The sequence below is a fragment of the Fukomys damarensis genome, unplaced genomic scaffold, assembly GCF_012274545.1.
Source record: "Fukomys damarensis isolate Sample0158 unplaced genomic scaffold, DMR_v1.0_HiC HiC_scaffold_16, whole genome shotgun sequence".
Taxonomy (NCBI): domain Eukaryota; kingdom Metazoa; phylum Chordata; class Mammalia; order Rodentia; family Bathyergidae; genus Fukomys; species Fukomys damarensis.
In genome coordinates this window covers 118,087,891-118,114,383 of record NW_022900928.1, presented here as the reverse complement: position 1 = coordinate 118,114,383, position 26,493 = coordinate 118,087,891, and the positions used below count along the sequence as shown (strand labels likewise).

At 42.4% G+C, this 26,493-nt stretch overlaps 1 protein-coding gene across 1 annotated transcript in view; it reads right to left on the bottom strand.

Moving 5' to 3' along the window:
* Positions 1-4,232: 4,232 nt before the first annotated feature.
* Positions 4,233-26,493, bottom strand: part of Arpc2 (actin related protein 2/3 complex subunit 2) — a 30,581-nt gene continuing 8,320 nt past the window's right edge. Inside the window, exons 3-10 of the mRNA XM_010611933.3 lie at positions 24,334-24,446; positions 20,511-20,556; positions 16,209-16,395; positions 14,523-14,616; positions 9,618-9,744; positions 7,754-7,854; positions 7,299-7,399; positions 4,233-4,671 (exon numbers count right to left, since the gene is read on the bottom strand). Coding sequence (XP_010610235.1) covers positions 4,647-4,671; positions 7,299-7,399; positions 7,754-7,854; positions 9,618-9,744; positions 14,523-14,616; positions 16,209-16,395; positions 20,511-20,556; positions 24,334-24,446 — 794 coding nt within the window. The 3' untranslated portion in view covers positions 4,233-4,646. The remainder of the gene's footprint in view (positions 4,672-7,298; positions 7,400-7,753; positions 7,855-9,617; positions 9,745-14,522; positions 14,617-16,208; positions 16,396-20,510; positions 20,557-24,333; positions 24,447-26,493) is intronic.

Genomic DNA, 26,493 nt, shown 5'->3' with positions numbered 1-26,493 from the left:
GAAATGGTGTGTGGTCCTCAGACCCAGGCTATCTAGCCTGGCTGTGTGGTGGCCCACATGTAATTCCAGCTACTCAAGAGGCTGAGGCAGTGGGATTACAAGTTCAAGGCCAGCCTGGGCAACTTGGCAATACCCTGGCTCAAAATAAAAACAAAACAAAAAAATGGCTGGGGGTGTATGTAGCTCAGTGACAGAGCTCTGGGTTCAATCATAAGCACTGCCAAAAAAACCCCCCCAAAAAACCAAAAAGCGGCTCTGGGAAAGTTCAACTTGGGATCTGGAGAGAAGTGGGTGCAGGACCCCTCAGATACCAGACTGTAGGGAATAAACAGACAGCCTCTGTTCCCAGCCCCTGCCTCCTCCCCAAGGGATGCAGAACGTCTGCTTTTCCTTGCCGCTGCTCTGTCTAAACACTGTGTGTGGCACTGGCATGACACGTGAAGGCGGAGGACTCAGGCGGGCTGGAGCCGGGGAGCCTGGGTTCTATCCTGGCTCAGCCCTGCTTCCTCTCTGCATCTGTCTAGTCCTCGGCTGACACATCCCCAGCCTTCGCCCCTTCACCCAGAGGGCTCTAGCAAGTTCCCAGACACCATCTAGCTGGCTGTGTCCTGGACCTGCTCTCCTCCTTGATGTAGAGCATGTGTTGCAGTGACCAATTCAGACTCTGGCCCTTTGTCAACTGCCATCCTTGTGGATATCAGCTTCTCTGGTGGCCTCCGAAGTCTGGGACTAGATGGGTGTGTACGTGAGGCCCAAAGGCAGTCACTCACTCTTGACCAATGGAAGCAGCAAGAAGGGGCTTCCTGGAACCAGGGTGATCTCCTGGGCTGCTAGATTCTCTTTTCACTGGTGGGCAAAGTAGATGAGTCCTTTAGATCTACGACCCAGAGACTAGCCAGGATCCTGGCTTCAGGAAGCCCCCAGTCAGCTGTTTGGGGAGAAGACATCCTGTCTGTTAGATCCAAATGGCCAGACTGGACTGAGGGTGATGCCCAGTGATAGAGCACTAACCTAGCTCATGTGAGACTTGGGTTTGATTTCTAGCATGGTCCAAAAGAGGGTGAGATACCCCACATTTGGGCTGGCTAGTGACTCCAGGAGCCACAAAAATTGTAGTTTTTGGTAATCCCCAGAAGGGGGCAGCATTGCCCAAACTGAAATTTGCCACCAAAAGTGAGAGTACGTGGCAGCAGCCGCTGGTTCAACGGTACAGTGAGGATGGGTCCTTGATAGAAGGCAACAGAATGGCCACTGCCACATTACCAGCTTCCACAAGAAGCCTGATGCAGCAGCCAGGATGTTTCCTTTCCTGGTTTCACACCCTCTTCAGCTTCCTGTTATAATTCCATTTCTTTTCCTGCCAAGCTCCTCATTCACCGCTTGCCCAGGTCCTACTTCACCCAGATAGGGAGATTCCAAACCTCTGCCAACTCCATCCCCTGCCTCTGCAATAAGAGCCATTGCAGGGAAAGTGCAACTGTCTTGGGGAAGGCTTGGAAAACCCCAAGCCAGAATGAGGCTTTCCTTATGGTGGACTTTGCTCCTCTGATAATCTCCCCACTTCCTTATCCCTTTCAGAGTCAAAAGGGAACTAAGATTTATTTAATGTCACCAGAAATTACAATGAAAGGGCTGGAGGATACAGCTCAGTAGTAAAGCACTATAGATGCCTAAAATGTGACAAGTATTGTGTTTTCCCCTGTAAAAAGCCTATGGGTTTGATCCCTGGTACCAAAAAAAAAAAAAAAAAAAAAAAACCCATGAGACCGCTGGGTGACCTGTGTATATATTTACAGAGTTGTTAGGAAGGCTTGACAACAGAGATCAAAGATGATCTCTCAGATGTGTATTTATAGTGTTTTAGGCCCTCTTTGTTTTTTATAGATTAAAAAAATGTTTAAAAAAACTTTTATTTAGACATGTTTGTCATAGCTTGGCTATATTGTTTTTTTTTGAGACAGGGTCTCACTATGTAGTTGAGACTGACCTGGAACTCACTATGTAGCCCAGGCTGGTCTCGAACTCACAGCAATCCTTCTGCCTCAGCCTCCCGAGTGCTGGGATTACAGGCGTGCGCCACCACGCCTGGAGGCTATATTGTTGTCATGTATAACCTTTATAGTTTTAACTGTTATGATTAACATAGCCTGTAACTAGTGATGTAAGTTTATTCTATGATATTAAGAAAAACCCAAAGATCTGGGTCTTTGTTTTTTAAAGTCTTGAACCCTTGTGTTTATTTTGTGTTTGAAAGACAATTCTATCACTGTGGGGTAGGTGACATTAGTCCAACTAAAGGTGAGGCTAAAATTAGGAAATTTTGTTACAGATCTCTTCAGTACACGAACCCAAAGAGAATCTCTCTAAAACCTTGCTATGTACTTGCATAGCTCCAATGTAAGGACATCTATGCTTCCCAGGTATGGCCCTCCAGGCAAGTGATCCAGTCAGTAGACTGGACTTTTTTTTTTTTGGTTCTGGGATTGAACTCAGGTCCTTGCACTTGTGAGGCAGGTGGCGGTACCACTGAGCTAAATCCCCAGCCCCAAGACTGAACCACTTTTAGCCAGCCCGTACCCTTGGTGTGCCAGACCAATCAGAGGTCACTCCTCCCACAGTCCTAGGGGACTTCACTTTTGCTGAGAGAGCAAAGGTCTTGAGATTAGGTCCATGTCAAGAGATTAGGAGAAAGGAAGTGGGTGTAGTGGTGCATGCCTGTGATCCCAGCACTCAGGAAGCTGACACAGATCAGAGTCCAGCCTGGAATACACAGTGAATTGTAGTTAAAACCAGCTAAACTACATAGCAAGACCCTGACTCAAAAAGAAAAAAGGCTGAGCCTTAATAAGGGTTTACATCAGCATGGTTTTTTGTTTTTTTTGAGATAGGGTCTTGCTATGTAGTTCAGGTGGGCCTCAAACTCTCAGTTTTCCTGCCTCAGCCTCCCAAGTGCTGAGATTATAGGCAAGAGCCACCAGGGCCTGGCTTCAGAATGGGTTTTTAACCCTGACAAAGCTTCTTGGAATTAAGATATTTGCTTAGAATTTCTCACTGTAAAAATATTCAATGGTTTCTCCCTAACTTTATTTATATATGGAAAAACTGCCGCTAGCCAGAATTATTCTTGAGAGCCCCTTAAATAACTCATGGGGTCCAGAACACATGTCAGGATCTCTCAGTATACTTATTTATACGGAGCTGAGTATTCCACCTGCTTGAGTGAAGTCTAGAAAGCAGTTAACCAGTCCCATCCTGGTGTGTGTAGGGTATAACTACAGCACACCCCAAGTTAGTACTGACCCAGTGCCTGGTCCACCAGTACTCTACACACAGCTTCAGCCCTGGTCCTGTACTATTTCATTTAAAAAAGCTACTGGTGACAAAGCTACACATGTGAAAAAAAAAAAAAAAAAAGCATAAAAATATACATTACGTAAAACTAATGAACTGTGAAGAGGGTGATCCTCTAAACCATTCAAGGTGTCACCAGTGGAACAGTAGATGAAGTATACAAGGGATTTTAAGGTATTCTGACAGCTACATGTGAATCTAGTTATCTCAAAATAAAAAATTTAGGAGATAAAAAAATCACCTTGCCCAGAATGGAAAATAAAAAAAAAAAAAAAAAAAAAAAAAAAGTAGGAATGCAGAAATTAGGACAGCCCTCAGACCATTTCAGATGCCCCCAAATTATCTAGGTCATTCCTCAGTAGTTTTCAGAATCAATTTCATTTTGGGCATTGTGTTCTTCTAGGAGACAGTGTACTCTGCGGGGCTCCCTACTATTTGTGAGGTAGGCACCTCCCAAGGGCAGCTTTACATGTCAATCTTTTGGGAGCTGCATGAGGAAAGGAACGTCTGCATTAGATCCAAACCTGAATTCAAACAAAAGTTTTGGAAACCCACATACACCATGGAACATACTTTGGGAAATGCTATACCAAGGAGCAACGTTTGAAACTCAGGAAACACTAATCTGCCCATCCTTATCTGAGAGTTTCTGGACCACTCAGCCCAGCTAGGCTGCCTCAGAGACCAAGCTTCCCAGGATGCATGTCCATGTTCAGAGCTCACTGGTGAGCGGTTCTCTCTCTCCTCTAGGAGCCAGAATCCACACTACAAGCTTTTTAGCTTATTTGGGCTCCAGGCAGTGCAAACCAGCCCTTCTTCTTTCTTCCTTTCCTTTGGACTCAGAAACCCAGAAAATTCTCATTTACGATAGAAAGAGTTTCTTTATTAATGACCCCAACCGTATTTCTTTAGATACAGGAGTTTTGAACTCAAATACTTAGGAGAAAACAAGTTAAGATTGCATTATCCTGCAACTCATTACCAGTAACATATTGCAAAGCGAAACAGCTCGGAAAAGAAGGTGGGAAGGAAGGGGAGTGAGGGAGGGAAGATAAAAGAAAAGGAATTAAGTTGATCAAGTGGAATTCCTTTTTTTTTTTTTAAATTTCTTGGGAACTATGAAGTCCTTGCAAGCACAGCTTGTTTCTGCAGATTATTTTCCAAACGTGTACAAAATGGAACCCAAATGGAGAATCCTTTAGAACCTCGAGAGGTGCAACATGAAGGGCCACGATTATCCAGCAGCAAGCGGTCCCGCCTTCAGTTGCCAGCGCTTCTTCCTCCGTTCCCAAGAGTTAGCGGGATGAAAACGTTTTCCCCCTTCAAGAGCAGAGAACAAGAGTGAAGGCTGGTTTGTGGCTGTCCTGTCCTTGCACCCCATGCTCCTGTACTAGGGGTCAGACTGCCAAAGTGACACCAAGTAAGAAGGGCAAAGGGAGTGGAAATCACAGTGCATGGCCAAGAGCTAGTTCTCACCACCTTCCTTCCCACTGAATCTTCAGGCTGTCAAGGTTAGCCCACGAGGACATTAATGTACCAAGCAGAGGGGAGGATCCCTTGTCCAAAAATCTAGAGCTCAGATGGACCTGAATTTCAGACTGGGCTCAACCATCTGCCTAGCACTCCTCAATTAGACAGTTCAAGCTTCTCCTACCCAGCTGATCCCTTCCAGGGCTCTCAAATAGCAAAATTTTAACCTTTCACCATGGAGCAAGAGGTTCAAAGCAATTTTAAAAACTTCCAAGGCTAAAGGCATCTCTGTTGTCACATGGTGATTATACACCCTGGCTGACTGCCAGGCTCCTATGCTGTGGTATCATGCCCACCCATCTCCCCCAAAAGGCAGGTGTTCCCAGACAGCCTGTAAGGCACCTAAGGGATGTGAATCAAGCAGCCTGCATGAGAGGAGAGGGGACTGTGGGAAGCAGAGCAAAAAATAAGGCCTCTGAATTTTTCCTGTCCTGGACATCTTACCCATCCCCATTTGAAACCCTATTTGGTTACTCTGTGCCCAGATGAGAAGCAGAGTACTGAGGATGCTGACTCTCAGTCAAGCCAGCTCCTCACAGTAGGCCGCTACTGTTTCACCTGCCCACACTCCTGCAGACTCTTGCTCCTCTGTGTGGGGACCTTGTCTTTCTTCTGTAGCATGATCTGGATTTCAAGGTGGACACAGTTGTTGCATCCCTCTTCTCCTTTCTGGGGTTCGACCTCGCCAAAGAGGTCACAGAATAAAAGGCAAAGCTGCTCTGAGTCCCAGGATGCATTTTTTATGAACAATGTGGTCATTTCAAGGACTCATCCTTTCCTCACACAAACTGCCCCACCTCACTCCCAGCCACCGGCTGGCCATAGAATGGGACGGCAGTGGCCTGGTGGGCTCCCCTCCCTCCTGAATAGACAAGCAGGTGAGGGAGCAAAGGTGGTACACGGAGTGAATGCCCAGCTTTTCTGCATGTCTTTCTTAGTGTCTCCTCTATCCTTTTGTTTTTGGGTACAGGGAACTGAACTCAGGACCTTGCACTTGCCAGGCAGGTGCAGTGCCACTGAGCTAAATTCTTGCCTGTTATCCTTTTTTTTTGAAGCTGGTTTTCACTATGTTGCCCAGGCTGGCTTTGAACTCCTAGGCTCAAGCAATCCCCCCACCTCAGCCTGTGGAGCAGCTGGAACTACAGGTACATGTCACCACACCTGGATTCTCTGGCTCTGCCAGGCTGGCAGGTCAAATCTCTCTTTGGCTACAGCTACCAGTACTTTGCCAGGTTACCCCAGCTTTCCCTGAACTGCTGTTTCTCTCCTGGGCCCCAAATGTGGCTGCCTCATACTTGAGGAGGTCACAACAGAGGTGTCTAGGAGCCTGCAGAAGCCAGGACGGAGACAAGAGACTGGAGGGGCAGCCAGAACATGTGTGTTCCCAAGCACACCATTGCTTGCCCACTTTGTTCGTAGCTTTGCCATTTTAGGACATGCTAAGACGCTGTGGAGTAGAAAAAATGATGCTGCACGTCATTTGGATATCTCTCTATGCAGAGGATCTAGCTAAAGCCAAATCACTATTTTTAGGTTCTGGTTGACAGCACATAGCTTGTACAGAAGATGTCTGCTCAAAGTCAGGGCTGCCTTCAACTGTTATGTGCTAATGTGTGATGTTCCATTCAGTTGGACACCTCTCTCATCCTTTTGATGGCAGCAGAAACTATAGGTGACAGAAGAGGCCTCACCCTGGTGGGTGAGGCACCTGAAGTCTCTCCACACCACCCTCACCAAAGGTTCCCCCCAAATGCAGCAGGCTGGAAGGGGTGAAGAGTGCCCCGTTTACTCCAAGACTTGGCACTAAGATGCAGATAAGCACTGACTACTTTATTTTAAGACAAGACTGCCCAAATGTCACCAGGAAAGGAACCAAGATTTGGCACTGTCCCGAAGACTGAACTGTCTAGGCCCTATGCCATGCTGGCCTCTCCTGCCCTCATAGCCACGCTATGCTCCGCTCATCATTTCCATCATGACACAGGCAGCCTTCCTCTCCATACCATTTTCTGCTGAGAAGCAGGCCAGGAGGAAGAACTTTAGGAATGGTTCCAGGTCTCTTTACACTACTCCACGTCCTTAAACAACTTACTCTTATTTCTTCAGGAGTACCAGGACAGGAATGACCTTCCAACTCAAGCTTGAAGAGCAGTTTCTTGGTACAACAGTCCCCTTATTTTTTTCTTCCTGCCATTCTCATAGCTCAGGAAGATGTGGAAACAAAGAAAGCCTTCTCAGAGGGCCCACTGAAAATAGAGACCCTGTCAATCCCATCTGTACTCTGGCTGGTAGCTCTCGACCCAGCCCCACTGGCCTCACATGTGGCACTACCCAGACACCCACCGGGCCAGGCCACCAGCCCCCGTGACGTTCTTCTTGCTGGGCTCAGGAAAGGACAGTAGTTCTGATCTACTCACGTGATTGTTTTCATTTCTTTTTTCTCAGCATCTGGGCGTGCACGGTTCAGCACCTTGAGGAAGTCAGATGTTTTTGCCCGCATACGTGTGTGAATATAGGCCTGGGAGTAAATACAACAGGTACTGAAGCAGAGTAGAAAGACAGCTATGCTTTCGTTAGAAGCCGCTGGACAGTTCAGAATATACCCTGGGATGGACCCAGGCCAAGCAGGGAAGCAAGCATCGGGGTGACTCTAGAGACACATGCTTGCTTCTCTGCTGTGGACAGGGGTAAAGAGGACTGAGATGGTTTCTTTTTCATTTAGGGTGCTCGGGATCAAACCTGGGGCCTTATGCATGTTAGGCAAGCTCTCTACCACTGAGCTACACCCTGGTCTGAGAGATGATTTTTGAAGCCTCTGGACTTACCTACCTGAGTCCTACCAACAGCAGGGCTGAGATGTGACATCCCTTACCTTGGAGCACTTGATGTGGTAGTGCAGGTAGTCCCGGAATGTGTGGATCAGGTTGATGGTGTTGTCTCGGGCATTAGCATTGGTGTGGCGAGGGAACAGCACTGGGTGGGGGGAGAGGGGGACAGTACACAAGCAAGGCATCAGAGTGTAACACGAATGCCCAAGGGTGGGAGAACAGCAACCTACAGTGCACTTCCCTGTCTGCCCTGCTTCAGTATACCCAGACTCTGTAACATTTTTGTCCTTGAGACAGGAGGGGATAAGCAGTTTAGCCAAGGGTGATTCCAAGGAGTATGAACAAAGGCGTTTGCAACCTAAAAGGAAGACATGACTCTGAATCTTCACTTCAGGTCAGGCTTCTGAGGCTTGCAAGCTGAAATCTATTCCCTGTCTGCCACATACCTGCTAGCTCCTGCCCTTGCAATTCCTCTGACCCCAGGGTGACACTATTTGTTGCTCCAGGAAACAGCTGGCCTTAATAAATTAGGGTCGGGCATGGTGGAGCATGCCTGTAATTCCAGCACTTTGGGAGGCCGAGGCAGGACTGCCCTGAGTTCGAGGCCAACCTGGGCTACATAGTTCAAGGTCAGCCCGGAGGCTTAGGAAACAAGCTGTCATCTGGGGTCCTTGGCATTGAAGCACTAGATTCCAGAGGGTATGAAAACCAAACACAAGGGCATGAGGATAAAAAATTTATTTTTCTTTTAGGGGCAAGGTCTCATTATGCAGTCCATGCTAACCTGGAACTCACTACCTAGCCCAGCCTGGCCTCAAATCCACAATCTTCCTGCCTTGGCCTCCAGAGTGCTGGGATTACAGGTGTGCACTACTACATTTGGCCCTGAGCCAGCTTGATAAACCAGGCAGGAAGAACTGCTTTGATAGGGGCTGGGCTCTGGCTACCTGCAGACCCATGTGGCCACCATTCTGTCTTTGGTACTAAGGAAGACCTACATCTTTTCTCCTTGGCTTTTTAGGGTCCTCTCTCTATTCTGCACCTACTCTATCACTGATTTCACTACGAGGAAAACCCTCGAGTACTCTGAAGGTCTGCTGCAAGGAAAAGGAATGCCCATAAGAGAGAGCGAGAATCCTGGCCTGAAAGGAAACTAACATCATGAAAGGAGGTAAGTGCATTTCAAAGAACTATAGTGCATGTGACTGTAAGTCTAGCATGATTTTATGTGTCACAGGACAAAAAAGTTACCAATTCAACTGACATGTCACGAATTACAAGATGCACCTCAACTTCAAGGAGACTAATGTAGGGGAAAAGGTATAGCTTAGATTTAATAAAACAAGATAAATCAACTCATGAAATACTGCCAAGCAGGTATACCTTCTGTTCATAGGTAAATTAAATAACACTTCAAAAGGAGGCACTTCAGAAGTATTAGGTGCAGAGTGTAAATGAGCTGTTAATGGTAATGATCAGCCAGCTCATGAGGCTCAAGCAAATGAATGAGGGGAAGACTTGATTGTCTTCAGTGGAAAAGAGTAAGTGAATCATGCTCAAACTTAGAAGCAAAACACCAAGAAATGCCAAATGACAGTGAACTACATTGAGCTGTTGAGCAATGCTGACGTGGCCCTATCCCTAAATCTTGACATCAGAAGCTACACCTTTTTCCTTGAGATTTAAGATAAGAGAAAAGAATGATTACCATATAAGAATAGCACCTCGTCTTCTCTATAATCAGCAGCCTATGACACCCTCCCACAACCACCAGCACTAGCAACTGGAGCAAGTTGGTTCCCCAGCTTTCGCTCATCTTAAAATGTTAACCAAGGCCCTGTCCAGATCTAGGCATTCTGCCACATGAACCCATTAAAGCCGTAGGAGAGGTAACTGTACCCCACTCACCAAAGGTGATGTAGCCAATGTTGTCACCCACAGCGGCATCTGTGTCTTTCAGCTCCAGAGGAGGTTCCCTGTGGCTAAAGAGAACCTGGGGGGCTGTGTGACTGGCTCTGCGTCCTTCTTTGAACTCCTGTGGAGACAAAGCAAGAGAAGCTGGTGTAAGATGAGAACCAACTTATGCTATGGAGTTTGTCCTACGTGGTATGACCTGTGTAGCCCACTGGACCAGCAGATGGCTAAAAATAAACTGTACCAAATCTGAACTAGTATGAGTGCTGGCTGCTATCAGAGCACTTCAGAATCAAAAGGAAGACATTAGAGGATACTTAACAACAGGTGGACTGATCTTTCACACCACATACTAGCAGAAACTCCAAAGAGATACAAGATTTATATGTAAAAATACTAGGAAAATAACAGGTAAATTTCTTTATAATCTTGGAGTAGGTAGGGCTCCCCAACTACAACTCAACATCTAGAAACATAAAAGAGAAAGCTGACAATTTGATTGTGCAAAAATAAAATGTTCACAATGGAGACAAAACTCTTTAAAATACAGTCTGACAAACTAGAGAAGATAATAGCAACTCTTATTATTGATGAAGGGCTAATCTTCCTTGGTATATAACAATATTGAGGTCAGTCACAATAGAAAAATGAGCAAAGGACAGACATTTCACAGGAAAAGAAAAACAAATGGCTCTTATTGTGAGGAAAGATGTTTTGTTCTCATGTGGAAGAGGCTGTAGTTATCATTTTTAACCTATCAGAATGGTAGAAATCCAAAAGTTTGACAGTCTACCCTGGGGAAATGAGCACCCATCCATTGTTGATTGGAGAGCAAGCACTACAAAACCCTATGGAGAAGAGCTTGGCAACATTTACCAAAATCACTGACTTGATTAAGTGCTCAGGAAATAAGCTATAGACATAACCACAGATGTAAACAAGTAGAAAGGACACTCAAAATAATACCTTTACAACTACCTAAGAGCAGGCCCCATCTTGTTTCCACACATAAAGAAACCAATGGTTGGGGCATACCACTTTCTGGTCCCCCTTCTGTCTCTCTTTAGACAGAAGCTTTCTTTCCTTCAGTAAATTTTTCCGACTCTTAACCTCTATTGTTCCTAGAATTTATTCTTCAATTTTAGAGAACACAAACTCACGTTTTAGATATCTAGCAGGATTGGGAGTTACATCTCTTCCCCCTATATCATTTTGGAGGTCTTCCACTGAGATTACTGGATGGAGTCTGGAGACCAAAACTAGAAAGGTAACTGGGCTATGAGGACAGCCAATATTTTGGCCCTGGCCCCTCAAGGTCTACAAGACCTAAGACACAAAGGAACTTTTCCTACAGGATTCTACATCTTTGAGGCTGCAAAACTCCAAGCAGCCATACAAATGGAACCAATAAAAAATGTGTTAGACTTCTTTTACAGGATCAGCTCACAACTGCTAAACTATACAACACATCTTCTATGTTGGATACTGAAGTCCCCTGGACCTTCTTATCCTCTTTCTGGGTTATATTCATAACAATTCTGCTGACCTTATAATTTGGCCATGCATTCTTAACTGTTTCTCTGGCTTTGTCTCCTCCAGACTTAAAAAAACTATGCAGCTACCAAGATGACAATGCCTGGCACCCATCAAAGGCCTTTAGATAGACCCTCTGTAGAGTAACTAACTGCTCATCACAACTACGACCCCCTTCAGCTTCAAGGAGCCAGAGCTGGCTTTGCTCTTTGCCCCCTCACAGGAGTTAGGGGGTACTTCTTCAGAGGGGGGGAATACTGTAGATAGGATAAGTTAATTAGCTATCCCATAGGCAGTTAAGACAGGGCTGCCCTCAAGGAGCCAACAGAGACAGGAGCCAACATGGAGAACAATCAAGATACATTCACTGAAGGCCAGAATTGTAAAAGGAGAGAAACTACTATATCCTTGTGCTTCCCCTGGGGATGAAGAGCAGTAATTGATATTCTAAATAGGTTATCAGTCACTTGGGTGGGTGGGTGAGGAGGCCTTAACCCAGCCTTTCTAGAAAATATCCCCGACCCCACCCTTACTGAAAATCCTTGTATACTCTTGCTATGTGACTTGCTCCCCCATTTGAACCCCATTTAATTAATATTACCTGGGTGACTGCTTGTAATCTTATTGGTTGGTCATGGTTTTGCCCTACCTCATGCCCACCTTGTAATTTTCCACTGGGTCTTGTAGTTTTATCCCACTTTGTACCTGCTTCACCACATGGCTTGGCTAAATAAAACGTCTTTGAAAAGTGGAGTGGGTGGGCAACCCACTTTCAGGTACCCCTACTCTCTCTCAGAAGCTTTCTCTCCCTCAGTAAATTTTTCCTACTCTTAAAAAAAAAGAAACCAGGGCTGGGGATTTAGCTCAGTGGTTCTGCTACCTACCTTGCAAGCACAAGGACCCAAGTTCAATCCCCGGTACCAAAAGACAAAACAAAAACAAAAAACCCAAAACAATAACGACAACAACAAAAAGATACCAATGGTTTCTGCTTGCTTCACTTGTTTCAGTTACCGATAAGATCTTACATTATTGCAAAGAATTCTAGTTCATCACAAGCTAATCTCCAGGAGTGTAACTGCTGGTCCTGTTGCTTTTTAAGGAATGAATGCTGAAATGATGGTGCCTACTAGACTTTATCCAGTGCTTGGCTGGTACATCCACAAAGACAACACATCAATGTCCAGGAGAAGGACATGTATGTGAGTGGAAGAATGAAATTCCTTGTCCACATTTCCCCATAGGCAGGAAGCACCCCTCAGTCTGCCTGCCAAGTTATAAAAGCAGGCTGGGCTGAGGATTTAGCTCAGTGAGGAAAGCAGGCCTTGTGTCCTGATCAGGTTGGGTGTGGATGCAGGCAGGGCAAAGTCCACAATGGCCCACAGCAAGCAGACAGTGACCACAAGGAACTTCAAACTGTTCCCAGGTCAAACTTCAAACTTTCTGATGTCTACTCTTTTCCTTTCTCCCAGAAATTTAAAACTCTAGGTCCAGGAAAAATTCAGATGACTTATCTTTGTCAAGACCCAGCAAAGTTCAGGTTCTATGGTCATTTCCAACAATCAGCTCAGCCTTTGAATTTGGAAAGGGTCACAGTGCAGATGGCTTTCTGACCCCAACCTTTAATATTCCTAGATATACAGCTTGCACAGTGCCAGAATGGTCACTCATGAGAAATACTGGCAGTACAAAAAAAAAAAAAAAAAAAAAAAAAAAAAAAAAAAAAGCAAAAGAGGCTTTGTTTCCTCTTTTAGGTAAAACCCTTGCTGCATGGAAACTGAGGGAGGAGTTTAAATGTGACTTTTTTGGGGGGGTACCAGGGATTGAACTCAAGACTCTGCGCTTGTGAGGCAGGTGCCGGAACCACTGAGCTAAATCCCCAGCCCAATTCTTTTTTTTTGGTACTGGGGATTGAACTTAGATTCTTGAACTTGCAAGGCAGGTGATGGAACCACTGACCTAGATCCCTGGCTCAGGAGTTTAAATTTGTATGCCAACCCCCTGCAAACAAAACAAAAATAGAAACACACACAACCCCCCCCCCCCCCACCCCCCCAACAGCAAATTTAAAAAATTCTAAGGAAAAATATCTCCAGTAAGCTCTTTAAGATCAGATCCATTTAAAGTATAAAAATAAGTTAAGCTATTTCCTGGAATAAAATGGAATGAGACTGGTAAACAAACACCCAACAACAACCAAATCTAAATATATACTCATAGCTTTTTTTTTTTGGTACCAGGGATCGAACTTGGGTCCTTGCGCTTGCGAAGCAAGCGGCAGAACCACTGAGCTAAATCCCTGGCCCCTCAAACCTTTATAATCAGCTCACCAGACTGAATTTAGACCACTTTGTAAGTTACTGCATTATAATTTGTCAATTCTACAATAAAAATATATGAAATGCCTGTCTAGAAGCTTTTAGGATTCAAAAGATATGCATGTATACACATATGTTTTCATAAAGTTCAGTACTATCAAATGCTTTAAGTGTCAATATTCTAGTTTTTATGCACAGGGACTCCCAAACTGGTGTTTCTGACTAATTAGCCAAAACACAAAAAGCCACCAGAGAGATCAATCAAACAGAAGACACCATTTTTGAAGATTTCACTAACCATTCAGAAGGCTATATATATACATAGCCTATGTTAATAAGCGCAGCTGTACTTCAAATCTATATGGCAAAAAAAGACTTTTGGAATTTTAAAAATCTCAATATCCTGCCAAGGAAGAGAATCAAAGTACTCAAGTTTAAAAACATTTAACCACTGCACTAGATTTTAAACAATGAAACATCTCAGGGGAAAAAAATCAGCCCTGGTGTACCTCATATACCTGGCCAGAATCTCTCAGGTCCTAAAGCAGGTGGCTGCCTAGCAGACATGACACAGCCACAACAGGTGTGCAATGGCCCGACTCCAGCGCTACCAATAATTCAAGCACAGTATCCTGCTAAACTCCATCATTCTCCTTAGCAGATGAGCTTCTTCAGAGGGAGGCGCTCAAAGGTGACACATTCAAACTCAGCCTGGGTCCCGGTCAGATCAACGACCCCATTTATTAAGGCATTATTGACCACTTAAGAATTTGACACAGTCCAAAAAAAACCTCAGAACTAGACCAGATAAGAGCAGAGCCTGCTAGACATCTGAAAAAACACAAGAGGCCCGACAACATGACCAAGCTTTGGATCAAAGAGGCCATTGTAGGAAGGATACTTTATAACATTCACAGAATATTTTGGTAAGGACTTCAACAAGTTTCATCATCAACAGAGCTGTTTCTCTTTCCTATGCTTAAGGCATGTTTTGGTGCAAAGATGTAAGTCACCATGCCATTGTTTCCTCCCACAGTCTGCTCCATACCTGCATGAACACCTTTCCAATGACCACATCGTCGTCATCTTTAAACACTGTGCTGAAGACTACTGTGACTCTGTCCTTTTTAGATTCAACATACCTGCAGGGAACAAAACCCAGGAGAATAAGCACAGAATCAGAATAGGGTGTTTTCAGTAACTTCATCCACAGGAGAAGCAGAAGGCTAACGTCATGTCTCTCAATCCATAAAACAATGGGTCACCAAGACAGTGCTAGTCTCTACTAGCACTGAAGGCCAACAAAGTCAGTATAGTAAATGTATCAAGAGATAGAATAGAGGGCTGGGGATTTAGCTCAGCAGTTTGGTGGCCTGCCTTGCAAGTGCAAGGACCTGAGTTCAATCCCTGGTACCAAAAAAAAAAAAAAAAAAAAAAAAAAACACCACCAACAAAAAAACAAACAAAAAAAGAGACAGAATAGAAATCACCAAAAGTGGATTTTATTAACTTGTATATAAGAAGTCTTAATACCATTTTAAAATTTCATTTATGTTAAAAGTTGCAAAAACATCCATGTGTATAGGGGTAACACATTGCACTAAATATGTAAGGTCATATCTATGTGGGTTTGGTTACAGAAATAATAAAGTATTCTCCAAATAATGAAAAAAAGAATAAGACTATAAGAGCAAGAAGCAATTTAAATATGTTCAGGGACCATTTTCATCTCCAGAATTAAGGATTAATGTTACATCACTGCCTTTTCTCTTTTACTTTCCTTTTTAGTTTTATTTTAGGATTCCCTATTTTTAATGTTCATACAGAGATTTCTTTAACTGAAATATCGAATAGTTTCTCTGGTGTGAAACACTATAATAGTACACAGGATCCTAATGGGATAATTAATAATGTGAAATAGGAAGCAAAGGGCTAAAGGTGTAGGGAAAGTGGGAAGGGTGGGGGAAAGGTAATAAGGGAGAGGAAAAAAAATATGAGAAAATCAAAAAATAGAAATAAAGTGTTTGTAAAAGGGGAGGGGAGGAGGGGGTGAAGGGAGGGCAGGGACAAGGGGAAAAAATGAGAATCAAGACCTATTATGTAAAGGTACAGGATCCCAATGATGAATATAACTGTATGGTATACGTAGATTGTACCAATAAACTCAATTAAAAAAAAAAGTTGCAAAAACAGAACCTAGTCAGCCTCTGCTGTCTGATTATATGAGCTGCTTTCTTTTTGGGGGGCTGGGAAGATAGGTATTGGGAAGAAATCGGAAGAGTGGTCCTTAAAGGGGAGCACAGGATTTTCCTTTTATCTTACATAAACTCTGAGTATATGGAGATTAGAAGTAGGCTATTTTTTCCCCCTACTTCGTGGTGTAGAAAATTTTATGAGAAAAGCTTCTCAGGGGCACCCACACAATCAAGTTTAAAGTTTGACCATAAGGGAAAAGAAAAAAATACGAGAAAAGGAAAAAATGGAAACAAAGTCTTTGTAAATAGGGGAGGGTTGAGGGAGTGAAGGGAGGGTGGCGGATGGGGAAAAATGAGAACCAAGATCTTTCATACAAAGGTACAAGATCCCAATGATGAATGTAACTGTACTGTATACTTAAAAAGTACCAATAAACTCAATAAGAATAAATAAATAAAGTTTGACCACAGTGTGTTTCTTTCATTAAGTACCAGTGTGACAGCCACACTCAGGCTTTAGGACCATATTCTATACTCACATGGTTTCATCATCCCTATAGTGGATAACTGCCCTGTTCTCTCCTTCCTTGCCCTCTTCTTGGAACTGGAAGTATTTCTCAAAGACAGAGGCAAAACAATTTCGCTTCAACATGCCAGCCCGATGCACAATGGAATCTTTGGATGCAGGCAGGTTTTCAAGGTCGTATAGCAAAGAGACATTGTATCCTGGAGGGGTGGGAAATCAGTTATATCTTTTCAAGTTCTGATGAAGTTTTACTTTGTCTCAATATCTGTTCTTTTCATCCAGGTAGAATGTTGTCCATTTCTATCTACTTCACAGAGGCTCAGGATTTAGATCAGTGGCACCACAAGCCCAAGGTCCTGAGTTAGATCCCTGGAGGCAGGTGGGGTAGGTAGGAGACATACTTCATTCTTATAAAGTTCCTATTAACATTTATAGCTAATTAACAAATGCTAAACAAAAATTCAGATCAATACTAATGATGATTAACTATAAATACAGTATGGGAGAAGTCAATCTGGGACTCTGATTAAAAATTCAGTGTTGCAGAATACAGCTGTGTAAGGGACTATATATCACATCCAGCGGTGAACTTCACTATTTTTCTCTGTTGATTTAATGTGCTAACATGGTTAAGCAGCTGGGTAGCTTTCTAATAATAAAATACACCCCTTGTCATGACACTATAAGCCCTTTGTGAGAGAAGAGGAGTAGGACAGAAAACCTAAGTGTGTGATACATGTATCTCCAATAGCTACTTGCACAATACTGTAATTTTTTCAAAGTGTTTTTAAACATTATACTTCATTTGATCTCTTTAATTCTTTGAAGAAAGCAGGCCAGGTAAGGTTATCTTCACTTTACAGAGGGAAACAAGGTCCAAACAAGCAGTGACTTACAAGTACATACCACTCTACTTTTTTGGTACCGGGGATTAAACTCAGGGCCTTGCACTTGCGAGGCAGGCAGCAGTACCACTGAACTAAATCTCTGGCCCACTCTATTCTGAGTTGAAGAGAACTGGGTCCAAATCCTAGCCTCATCACCTTGTGATCTAGGAAAACTGCCTAACCTTTGCAATTCTCTCATTTGTTAAAAACAGGAGGGAAGGCCAGGCATGATGGCGCACACCTGTAATCCCAGCAATCGGGAGGCTGAGGCTGGAGGACCACTGCGAGTTTGAGACCAGCCTGGGCTACGCAGTGAATTCCAGAGTAGTCTGAACTACAAAGTGAGACCCTGTTTCAAAAGGGGGGGAGGGGCGCGTGCAAATGGAGGAAATAGTTACAAGCATTAAAACAACATACGCAGGCATGGTGGCACACACCTGTAATCTCAGCACTCTGGGAAGCTGAGAAAGTAGGATCACAAATTCAAGCTCAGTCTGGATAACTTAGAAAGACTGTCTCAAAATAAAAAATAGTACTGGGGATGTAGGTCAGTGGTGCCACAGCTGCCTGGTAAGCACAAGCTCCTGAGTTTGAGCCTCGGTAACAGGAAAAACAAGAAAAACAAGAAAAAATCCCCCTAAAACTGGAGACATAAGTCAGTGCGAAGGCCCAAGGGCCATATATATTGACAGGAATATGTCAGGTTAGCAATACATGGAACAAAACAGGAACTGACAAACAAGTCTGCCGACCATCAGTTCACTTTGGCTCCTACAGCATGTCATCTGGGAACACTCGACTGTGTAATCAAGTAATTAAGTGCCTAAAAGCCTATAGACGTTTTTGCAAGAGATCACTGAGGATCATCTTTCATTCTATGAAAATGAAGGGAATAATTTTACCAGAACTGTATGACTCTTACACTTTTGAATATCTCAAATTTTTATATTATTTTTTCTCCCAAGAATATTACTGAGATCTATGCTTTCTGTTGCTCTACCTTTCTTCAAGAACATGATCTGTCTAAATATTTGTTCTAAGCACCATTTTGGCTCTCAAGTAATTTAATTTCAATCACTGTTCCATTTTGGGTACTTGAAAACCAGATAAGCAAATAAGACTACAAAAAGATCAAATTAAAAAAAAAATTGTTTAGAGTTGAGGTTTGTTAGTTGAGTTGAGAGTTGGGACTAAGAAAGCAAATAAAACAAAACTACAGCTAAAGTCTGAGCTCAAGTAAGATTTCTGATAGAACTAGGACATACTGAGGATAAAGAATATTAACCATATATGGCTGCTGCCTGAGCTTTCCAAACTTGTGTAAGTAAACCCATAAAGCTAAGCATGGCTGCACATTCCTGTGTCCCGTTCTGAGAAGCAGAGGCAAGAGAATCACCAAGTTCAAGCTCAGCATGGACAATTTAGTGACTCAGGCAGACTCTAAGTCAATTTTTTAAAAAAAGGCTGACTATGTAGCTCAGTGTGAAGGCCCTGGGTTCAATACCCAGTACCACCACCAAAAACAAGGGGTGTATGTGTGGCGGGGGGTGCTGTCTTCACTTTTTTTTTCTTCACACTTTATGAATTCAGGGCCTGCAAGCAGGCAATGCTTGTGCTTTAGCAGGAGGTGGAAGACTGAGGGAGAGAAATAAGAGCTCTCCATGTGAGGATCTTAAGTTGTGAGCATGCCCAAGACTGCCAACATCTGTTCTAGATCTGCTGTTTCTTTACTCCTCTCTCCTAAATTCCTGCTTTTTCCGAAAGCCTACTGTTATCTTGGTGTTTATTTCTGTAATACATCTGTTCCATCAATTTGGGGATTAACATGTTAGTGTTCTTTATAGACTGCTGTCAATGCTTCCATTTACAAATATTTCTAATACCAAGGTATATTCCAAAGACACTTCTCTTTATCAAATACTTTGTTTCAGGACCCAGAAATATAGATGAGCTAAGAAACATAACCAGAGTAACTGCTGCTGGTAAGAGAGTAAGAGATAGTCTTTCTTAACTGAAGAGCAGGAAGTCAAAGTAACAATATTTTGAGCTATTATTATGTTCAAATGAATGTTTGAACACTTACCTTGGGACCCAGCTACATGTCTCAGAAGTTGAGACAAATCCCTCTACCAAAGGGGTGAAAGTGCTGTTCAGTCTTCCCATGTAACCCGCCCTCTCTTACCCTCAAGGCCTTTGCACAGAGCTCCACTCCCAGCAGATTTTCTTTTTGAGGGGGTAGTAGTACTGGAGATTGAATCCAGACCTGCAACTAAGCTATATTCCCAGCCCTTCTAAGACATGGTCCCAATGAGGTGCCCAAGATGGACTCAAACTTGCGATTTTCCGGCCTTAGCCTCATAGACGGCTGAGACTACAGGCATATACCACCATAACCAGCTTTGCTTGAAAAGGCATACAGGGTTGGGGATTTAGCTCAGTGGTGCTGCTACCTGTCTCACAAGCACAAAGTTCCGAGTTCAATCCCCCTTACAAAAATAAACAGGCAGGTTGGGGATGTAGCTCAGTGGTTCCAGTGCTGCCTCACAAGTTGTAAGGACGAGAGTTTGGTCCCCGGCACCAAAAAAAAAGGCAGTATACCCAGGCACAGTGGTGCATGCCTATAATCCCAGCTTTTGAGAGACTGAGGGAGACAGCTGTAAGTTCAAGGCTAGCCTGCACCTGCACAGTGAAACCCTATCTCAAAAAAAAAAAAAAAAAAAGGCGCAGCATGAAGGGTGGGGTGAGCAGTATGACATAGCTGTACTGGTCAAGAAAGACATGGTGCCTTTTAATTCATTTGATTATAAACAGAGATCTATTAAAAAACGAATTAAAAAGGAGGATAACATTTTTGTTACTTGAAAATATGAGAATGTTATAAATAATTCCCTTCCTTCTCCAAATATGTGGTATAGAGAAAAAGATGTTATTAGGGGCTCTAGGTAAGAATGTTAACTCAGTCTTCTCAAAGGCATTTAACCACAATCAAACAAAGGTGGCCCTTTGGATGAAAGATTAAGTCATTTAGCCTCACTAAATAAATGTTAATAATGACATATACTGCTGGGTGTGGTAGTACATGCCTGTAACCCCAGGCACTTGGAAGGCTGAGGCAGAAGGATTGCTTAGTTTGAGGCCAGCCAGAGCTTTAAGTCATTTCAAGGCCAGCCTGATCTACACAGTGAGACCCTGTCTCAGAAAACCAAAGACACATCAATTCTGTACACCACACTCTGTATCACATTGGACAAAGCACAGCCCCTCAAAGGTTTCTTTTATGGAGGGAGTAGAACTGGAAACTAGGCTCTTACAGCAATATGTGTAAAATGAATGATATTTAAAAAGAAATCCCTCAGCAAGAAAAAGCATAATACAACAGGATATGTCTCTTTCAGTGTCATTCTATAGATGGTTACATCACTACATACCTGATTCTGGATTTACCAAGAAACTTCCATAGACTCTCTTTAATAGCTAGAAAGAAAAAAAAAAGTTAATCAAAAGTCCATAGTAATTTCATAATTTTTTGAAGCACATACTTGCCAAGCACTTTATAAGCCAGTATTCTTTCTTACTCTCCCTCGGTGGACGGGAAACCAGGGAGGGGGAAGCAGATGCATCTAAATCACACAACAGGTTCCTCAGAGAATTGGATTTCCATGTAAGGTTATTTTAGGAATTGTCTTTCAAAGACCTGACCTGATCATATCCCTCAGATATTGTTTTCTTTTAAATCTTGCATTGTACGTACTCAGTCATCTTTTGTTTCTGAGAGAGCAGATAGTTGACAAATCCAAGAGAACATTAGTTTTTTTTTTTTTTTGGTTGTTTTTTGAGACAGGGTCTCACTATATAGTTGAGTCTGACCTGGAACTCACTATGTAGCCCAGGCTGGTCTCGAACTCACAGTGATCCTCCGCCTCAGCCTCCTGAGTGCTGGGATTACAGGCGTGTGCCACCATGCCTGGCAGTTTTAATTAAATATTAACCCAGGTGAATGAAGAGATAAAACAAATTGGTGGGAAATGATTTGTGTTAACCTAATAATCTCATATGTTTTAAATTACTTAGTATTGTAACAAGCTTCAAATTTTGAGGTAAAAGACAATGGATAATGGCACTTCAGGTAGCTATTAATATTACTGAGTCCAAAGAAGTTGGACACTTTACCTGGCCTTTTCCTAAAACCAGTATTTACTGCTAGCTGCTTTCCAGTCTTTTGAAGTGAATGAGAAATACATGAGTCCTTTACACCTTGTGTTTTCAGTCAGTATAACTGCCAGTGACATCTGCTTAACTGACACATCTGCTTCAAGAAGTGGACTTTCTCTTTTGGAAAAAAACAGTTCTGACTTAAATGTTATGAGACATGCTAAGCAGAGAAATGCAGCTATGTGGAGCTGATACAAAAGTAAATACTATATTAAAGTCACCAACAACCTAGGAAGTTTTTTGGTGCATAGCAGTCTTTGCATGTTAGAGTCACAACATGGATGTGGCTTATTTACTAACCTGCATTACAAACTTATAATGAGGGAAGGTGCCATCAGTATTTCATAGAAAGTAAAAACTGATACCAGGGGTAGTACTGAACACCTATAATCCAAACTCAGGAGGCTAAGGCAGGATTGCAAATGAAGGTCAGCCTGGACTATGTAATGAGACCCTGCCTCAAAGCACTAAGGTCAATATACTAAAACTCAGTGGTATATTCAATAGAGTAACAGGCTGAGGAGTTTTGCCTATCGGTATCTTATCAATTTTTAATACTCCTTTGAACACAGTACCAGAGGGACATGCAATAACCATTGAAGGAACATTAATGTTTTTCTACTCATCTTATTTCAGTAGATTCTCATCAAACAAAAAAGGAACAAACCATTTAACAAATGGTGAGGTTCTTGCCTCCACAACCCATTCTTGGGCCTAATAATTATGAATAATCCACAACTGCACTTGTTTACATCAAGGCAAAAGTAAGTAATGTCATGTGTAGTTCCTAGTTGGTGATCATACAACCACTGTGAAGATCTCTTAAAAGAGGAAATGGAGGGGAGGGTTTAAGGCCACAGAGTTTGTGGATGGCGCACAGACACTTGACCTTCAAGTGTCCCATATACCACTTCTCCTAAAAAGTTTTGGGGAAAAAAATGTAACATGCATACCCACAAGAATTTTAACCAGCACATTACCTCTGAGCTACAATTCTGTACTGTGTGTACTCTTGGTACTTAGAAAATGGAGAAATCAGAGATGGGAGACATCACAGCCACTACAGTTTAATTTCAGCTTGCTATGTTCATAGTCAGTGATCTATGATGTACTTAGAGCCAAATTTATCATGAAAAATTATTGATGTCTTTGGCATAACCAGTCAACATTTTCCTGTTACTTTATGATTCACTTACAAAACTGCGTCCCCTCTTTCCCAACCTGGCACCAGGTTAAAGGGTGGAAGGCAACCTATCAACTCACCACCGTCAGACCTGCCCACTCTATAGCCACCAATGTGGTTTGCCTTTAAAAAGGGCCCGTGCCAAAGTAACAGGCTTCCTGTGGTTATAACAGGCTGGTCACTGTTTAACCAAGCCAGGGAGCCATTTATTGTACACCATGCTCCAACACAGTGATTGTTACTTACTCCACCCACATGGAGTTGGCTCTTTGACCCTTAGCAATGTGTTCAAGCTGCATTACAAGCAAAGCACAGAATGGAAAAGAAATCTAATTCCACCTAGCACATGAAGCCCTGTGTTCCAGCCTGGGGGCTGGAGGCACACAAGATAAAAGAAAAAGAAAGAGATAATCTAGTTTAACATTTCCTTTTCCCTTCCAAGAACTGTTACTGCACCTAAATCTTTTTTGTTGTTGTTGTTTTTTGAGATAGAGTCTGGCTATGCAGTTCAGGCTGGTCTCCAACTCGTGGCAACCTTCCTGCCTCTCAGCCTTCCAAGTGCTGGAATCACAGGCATGTGCCACCACACCCGGCACCTAGATCTTTTAAGAGAGGACCATTTAGGGAGAATGATTACACTACTTTTTATCTATCCAAACATCTAACACTTTACAGGCAGATATTTTAAAGCTCATCTAAAGCAGGACTGCTTTCACAGTCGTCTTCTTGAGCTCTTTTATTTGGTAGAGAGTACTGCCTATTTTTATACAATAATCCTTAATAAAATCCTCTATAAAAGGACTTGGTCATCCTCCTGCAGATTTTATTTTTCTGGTAAAAGATCCTGGCTTTTGATGTTTCATTAAGATCAATTTTAGTTTTTATGTAAAAAATATTATCAAGCATTTGATCATATTCCTTTACCAATAGCCTTTTACCATGTAATTTTAAAATTATTTAAAAGTTACTATGCTTTGTAGAGAAAAACGGAAAAGGCTGTATCTTCACTGAGCAGATTAAAGAGAGCCTAGTTTGTTAAAATCAAGATATTTGAAAACTGATTCAGGAACTGAGTCATACTTCCTGCTTTGAGACCCAACCACAATGTACGGGTACTTGTGTAACAGCATTTCATTCTTCCATAAATGGCCCTCTCCAGAGCAAATATAGTTCAAGAGGAACCAAACCTGCTGCGTTAGGCATCGAAAGAAGCCAGTGCATAAGGCTTGACTATCAAGACTTTTATAAGGCCTGGACATTTTTTATTTCCCATAAGGTAGTTATAAGGAAGAGATATTTACAGAGGCCAGCTCCAAAGAGCATTAACTTAAAAAAATTTAAAGGGCAATTATTTATGTCTAAACTTACAGAGTAAAAAACTAAGATAAAATTTAAGAAAGCTGTAAGTACATACTTTCCTTGACAATGATATAAAAATAGAATGGAACCTGTCTCATTCTTACAAGAGCTATTTTTATACTGGTTGACAAAGTATTTTGTGCTGTTTTTGGAGAACTGAACTGTTTTTTTGTTGTTAATAAAAAAAATCTTGGTAGCCAATATAATTTGAAAAAAGACAAATCTCTTTAAGATAATGACAAAGTTATTAAACTTTGGTTAAAGCATATCTTTCTTTCTTCAAGCCAAAAAGCAAGCATGCCAAGGGCCAAAACCTTTTCTGAGAAACACATTTCTCTGCACTATTATAAGCAACAAGGTCAAGAGCCTGTGGTTCCATGAGCAGGCTGTGCAGCATGGCTGGTGCCTGTGGGTGGAAGTGATTTATGCTGTGGAATTTCAATGACTGGCAAGAGGTGAGGAAGAAATCAGCCTGGAGGAAAATGAGCGGTGCTTACCTCATCAGCACCATGTGCTTGAAGTTCCTTGTAGAATTTCAAAGAAATACTGACCATCACTTTCGTTTTGTCTCCATTAGGATTCGAAATATGATAAAGGACCCCATCAAAATCTGTGAGGAAAGCAAACATGACTGCTTACCCCAGGAATGGAGAATAATCTAAGCACCCACCTTAGAGCAGACTACAAGGAAGAGCTCTGATAAGAAAGCATGTAAATAAAATGACATTATTTTAAATCCACATAAGTCCACCAAAACAATGGTGTAAAATTGCTCAGTGCCCATCTCTTTGGCCTTTTCTGCAATTATAAAGCTATTCTTAGCCTTAACCATAGCTCAGTGCTGAAACTTTTAAAAACTTCTATTATAAATTTAAACTTGTATAAAGTAGGAATAGTGTAACTTACTCCTATTCCTATGATGCAGTTCCAACAATTATCAACATGTGCCCAGTCTTGTTTTATTTATACCCTCTCCCTAATGATTTATTTTGAAGCAAATCTTAGACTTCATCCATTTGTTCCGTAAGTGATAAAGATTTTATATAGCTGGGTGTGCTAGTGCACGCCTGTAATTCCAGCACTCAGAAGGCTTAGGTAGGGGGATCACTGCAAATTTGAGGCCAGCATAGCCTACATATTTGGTTCAAGGACAGCCTGAACTACATGGTGAGACCATCTCAAAAAAAAAAAAGAAAGAAATATATGCAGTGTACAGATCTTGTTTAGATCCTAATTCAAATAAGACAATGTTTACAGAATTTTTGAGATAATAGAGAATATTTGAAGAGCTGATATGGTATGTGATATTAAGAATATTTTTTTTAGATTGTTTTTAAAGTTAGGCATGGCATGGGCTGGGGATGCAGCCCAGCGGTACCATGCCTGCCTGGCAAGCATAAGGTCCTGAATTTGATCCCCAGTACAAAAAAGTTTTGGGTCGGGGATTTAGTTCAGTGGCACTGTACCTTCCTTGAAAGTGCAATCCATGGTTCGATCCCTGGTATGGGGTGGGGAGGAAAGTTAGGAATGACAATGGTTTTGGTGTTACGTTGGCCAAAAAGAGTCTTGAGCCAGGCATGGTAACACATGCCTGTGGTCTGTTTTTTTTTTTGAGACAGGGTCTCACTATGTAGTTCAGACTGGCCTTGAACTCACTATGTAGCCTAGGCTGGGCTCACACTTGCAGTGATCCCTCTGCCTAAGCTGCCTGAGTGCTAGAAATACAGGTGTGCACCACTATACCTGATTGCATATAGTTGTCTTTTTTAAGTGTCTTCTAATCTATAGGCCTCTCCTCTTGGGGCTTTCTTTCTCTTCCTGTCCTACCCAGCCGACTGATTCAATCTATGTACTTTCTGAAGCTTGTTGCTGAGTAACATCACACAGGGAGCTGGTAGGAAAATCAAAGGGAAATGTGACACTGGTAGTTAGTTGGAGGGCACAGGAACAGTTAGATGGTACCTCAGAGCTGCAGAAGTTTCTAGGGTCATTTAGTCAAATACTTGCACTTTACAGAGGGTGGCTTCAGATTTCATATAGCAAGTGAGTTTTATCAATATCCAAATCTTTACAGGAACCAGCAGCAACCTCTCTCTGACATGAACAGGGCTCTAGCATGTTCATGTTTCCCTACTACTCTACAGTAAGATGATGGCCACCAGACAATAATACTGTAGTATTTCCACAATAAAAAAACCTTAATTTGTACAAAAAAAAAACAAACAAACAAAAAAAACAAACCCCAAACTTCTAAGATATCAGGTAGCTTAACAACCTCAAAGTCAATGGACTAAATACATGAAATGGTTATCTAAGACCCCAGAGTTGACAATCCAAAGTTTTATTTTCTAAAAGGAATTAAGATGTGTTACATACATGTACAAACTGTCCACAAGGGATGTAAATATATACTATACACATATACTAATAAATTAAAAATCTAAAGTTTTATTTTGTATTTTGTTTACTGTTCATTCTCTTAATAGGGTTCAGATAAAGACACCTCAAAAAGCCAGGCATGGTGGCGCACCCCTGTAATCCCAGCACTCAGGAGGTTGAGGCAGGAGGATCGCTGTGAGTTCCAGACCAGCCTGAGCTACATAGTGAGTTCCAGGTCAGTCTCAACTACATAGTCAGACCCTGTCTCAAAAAACCAA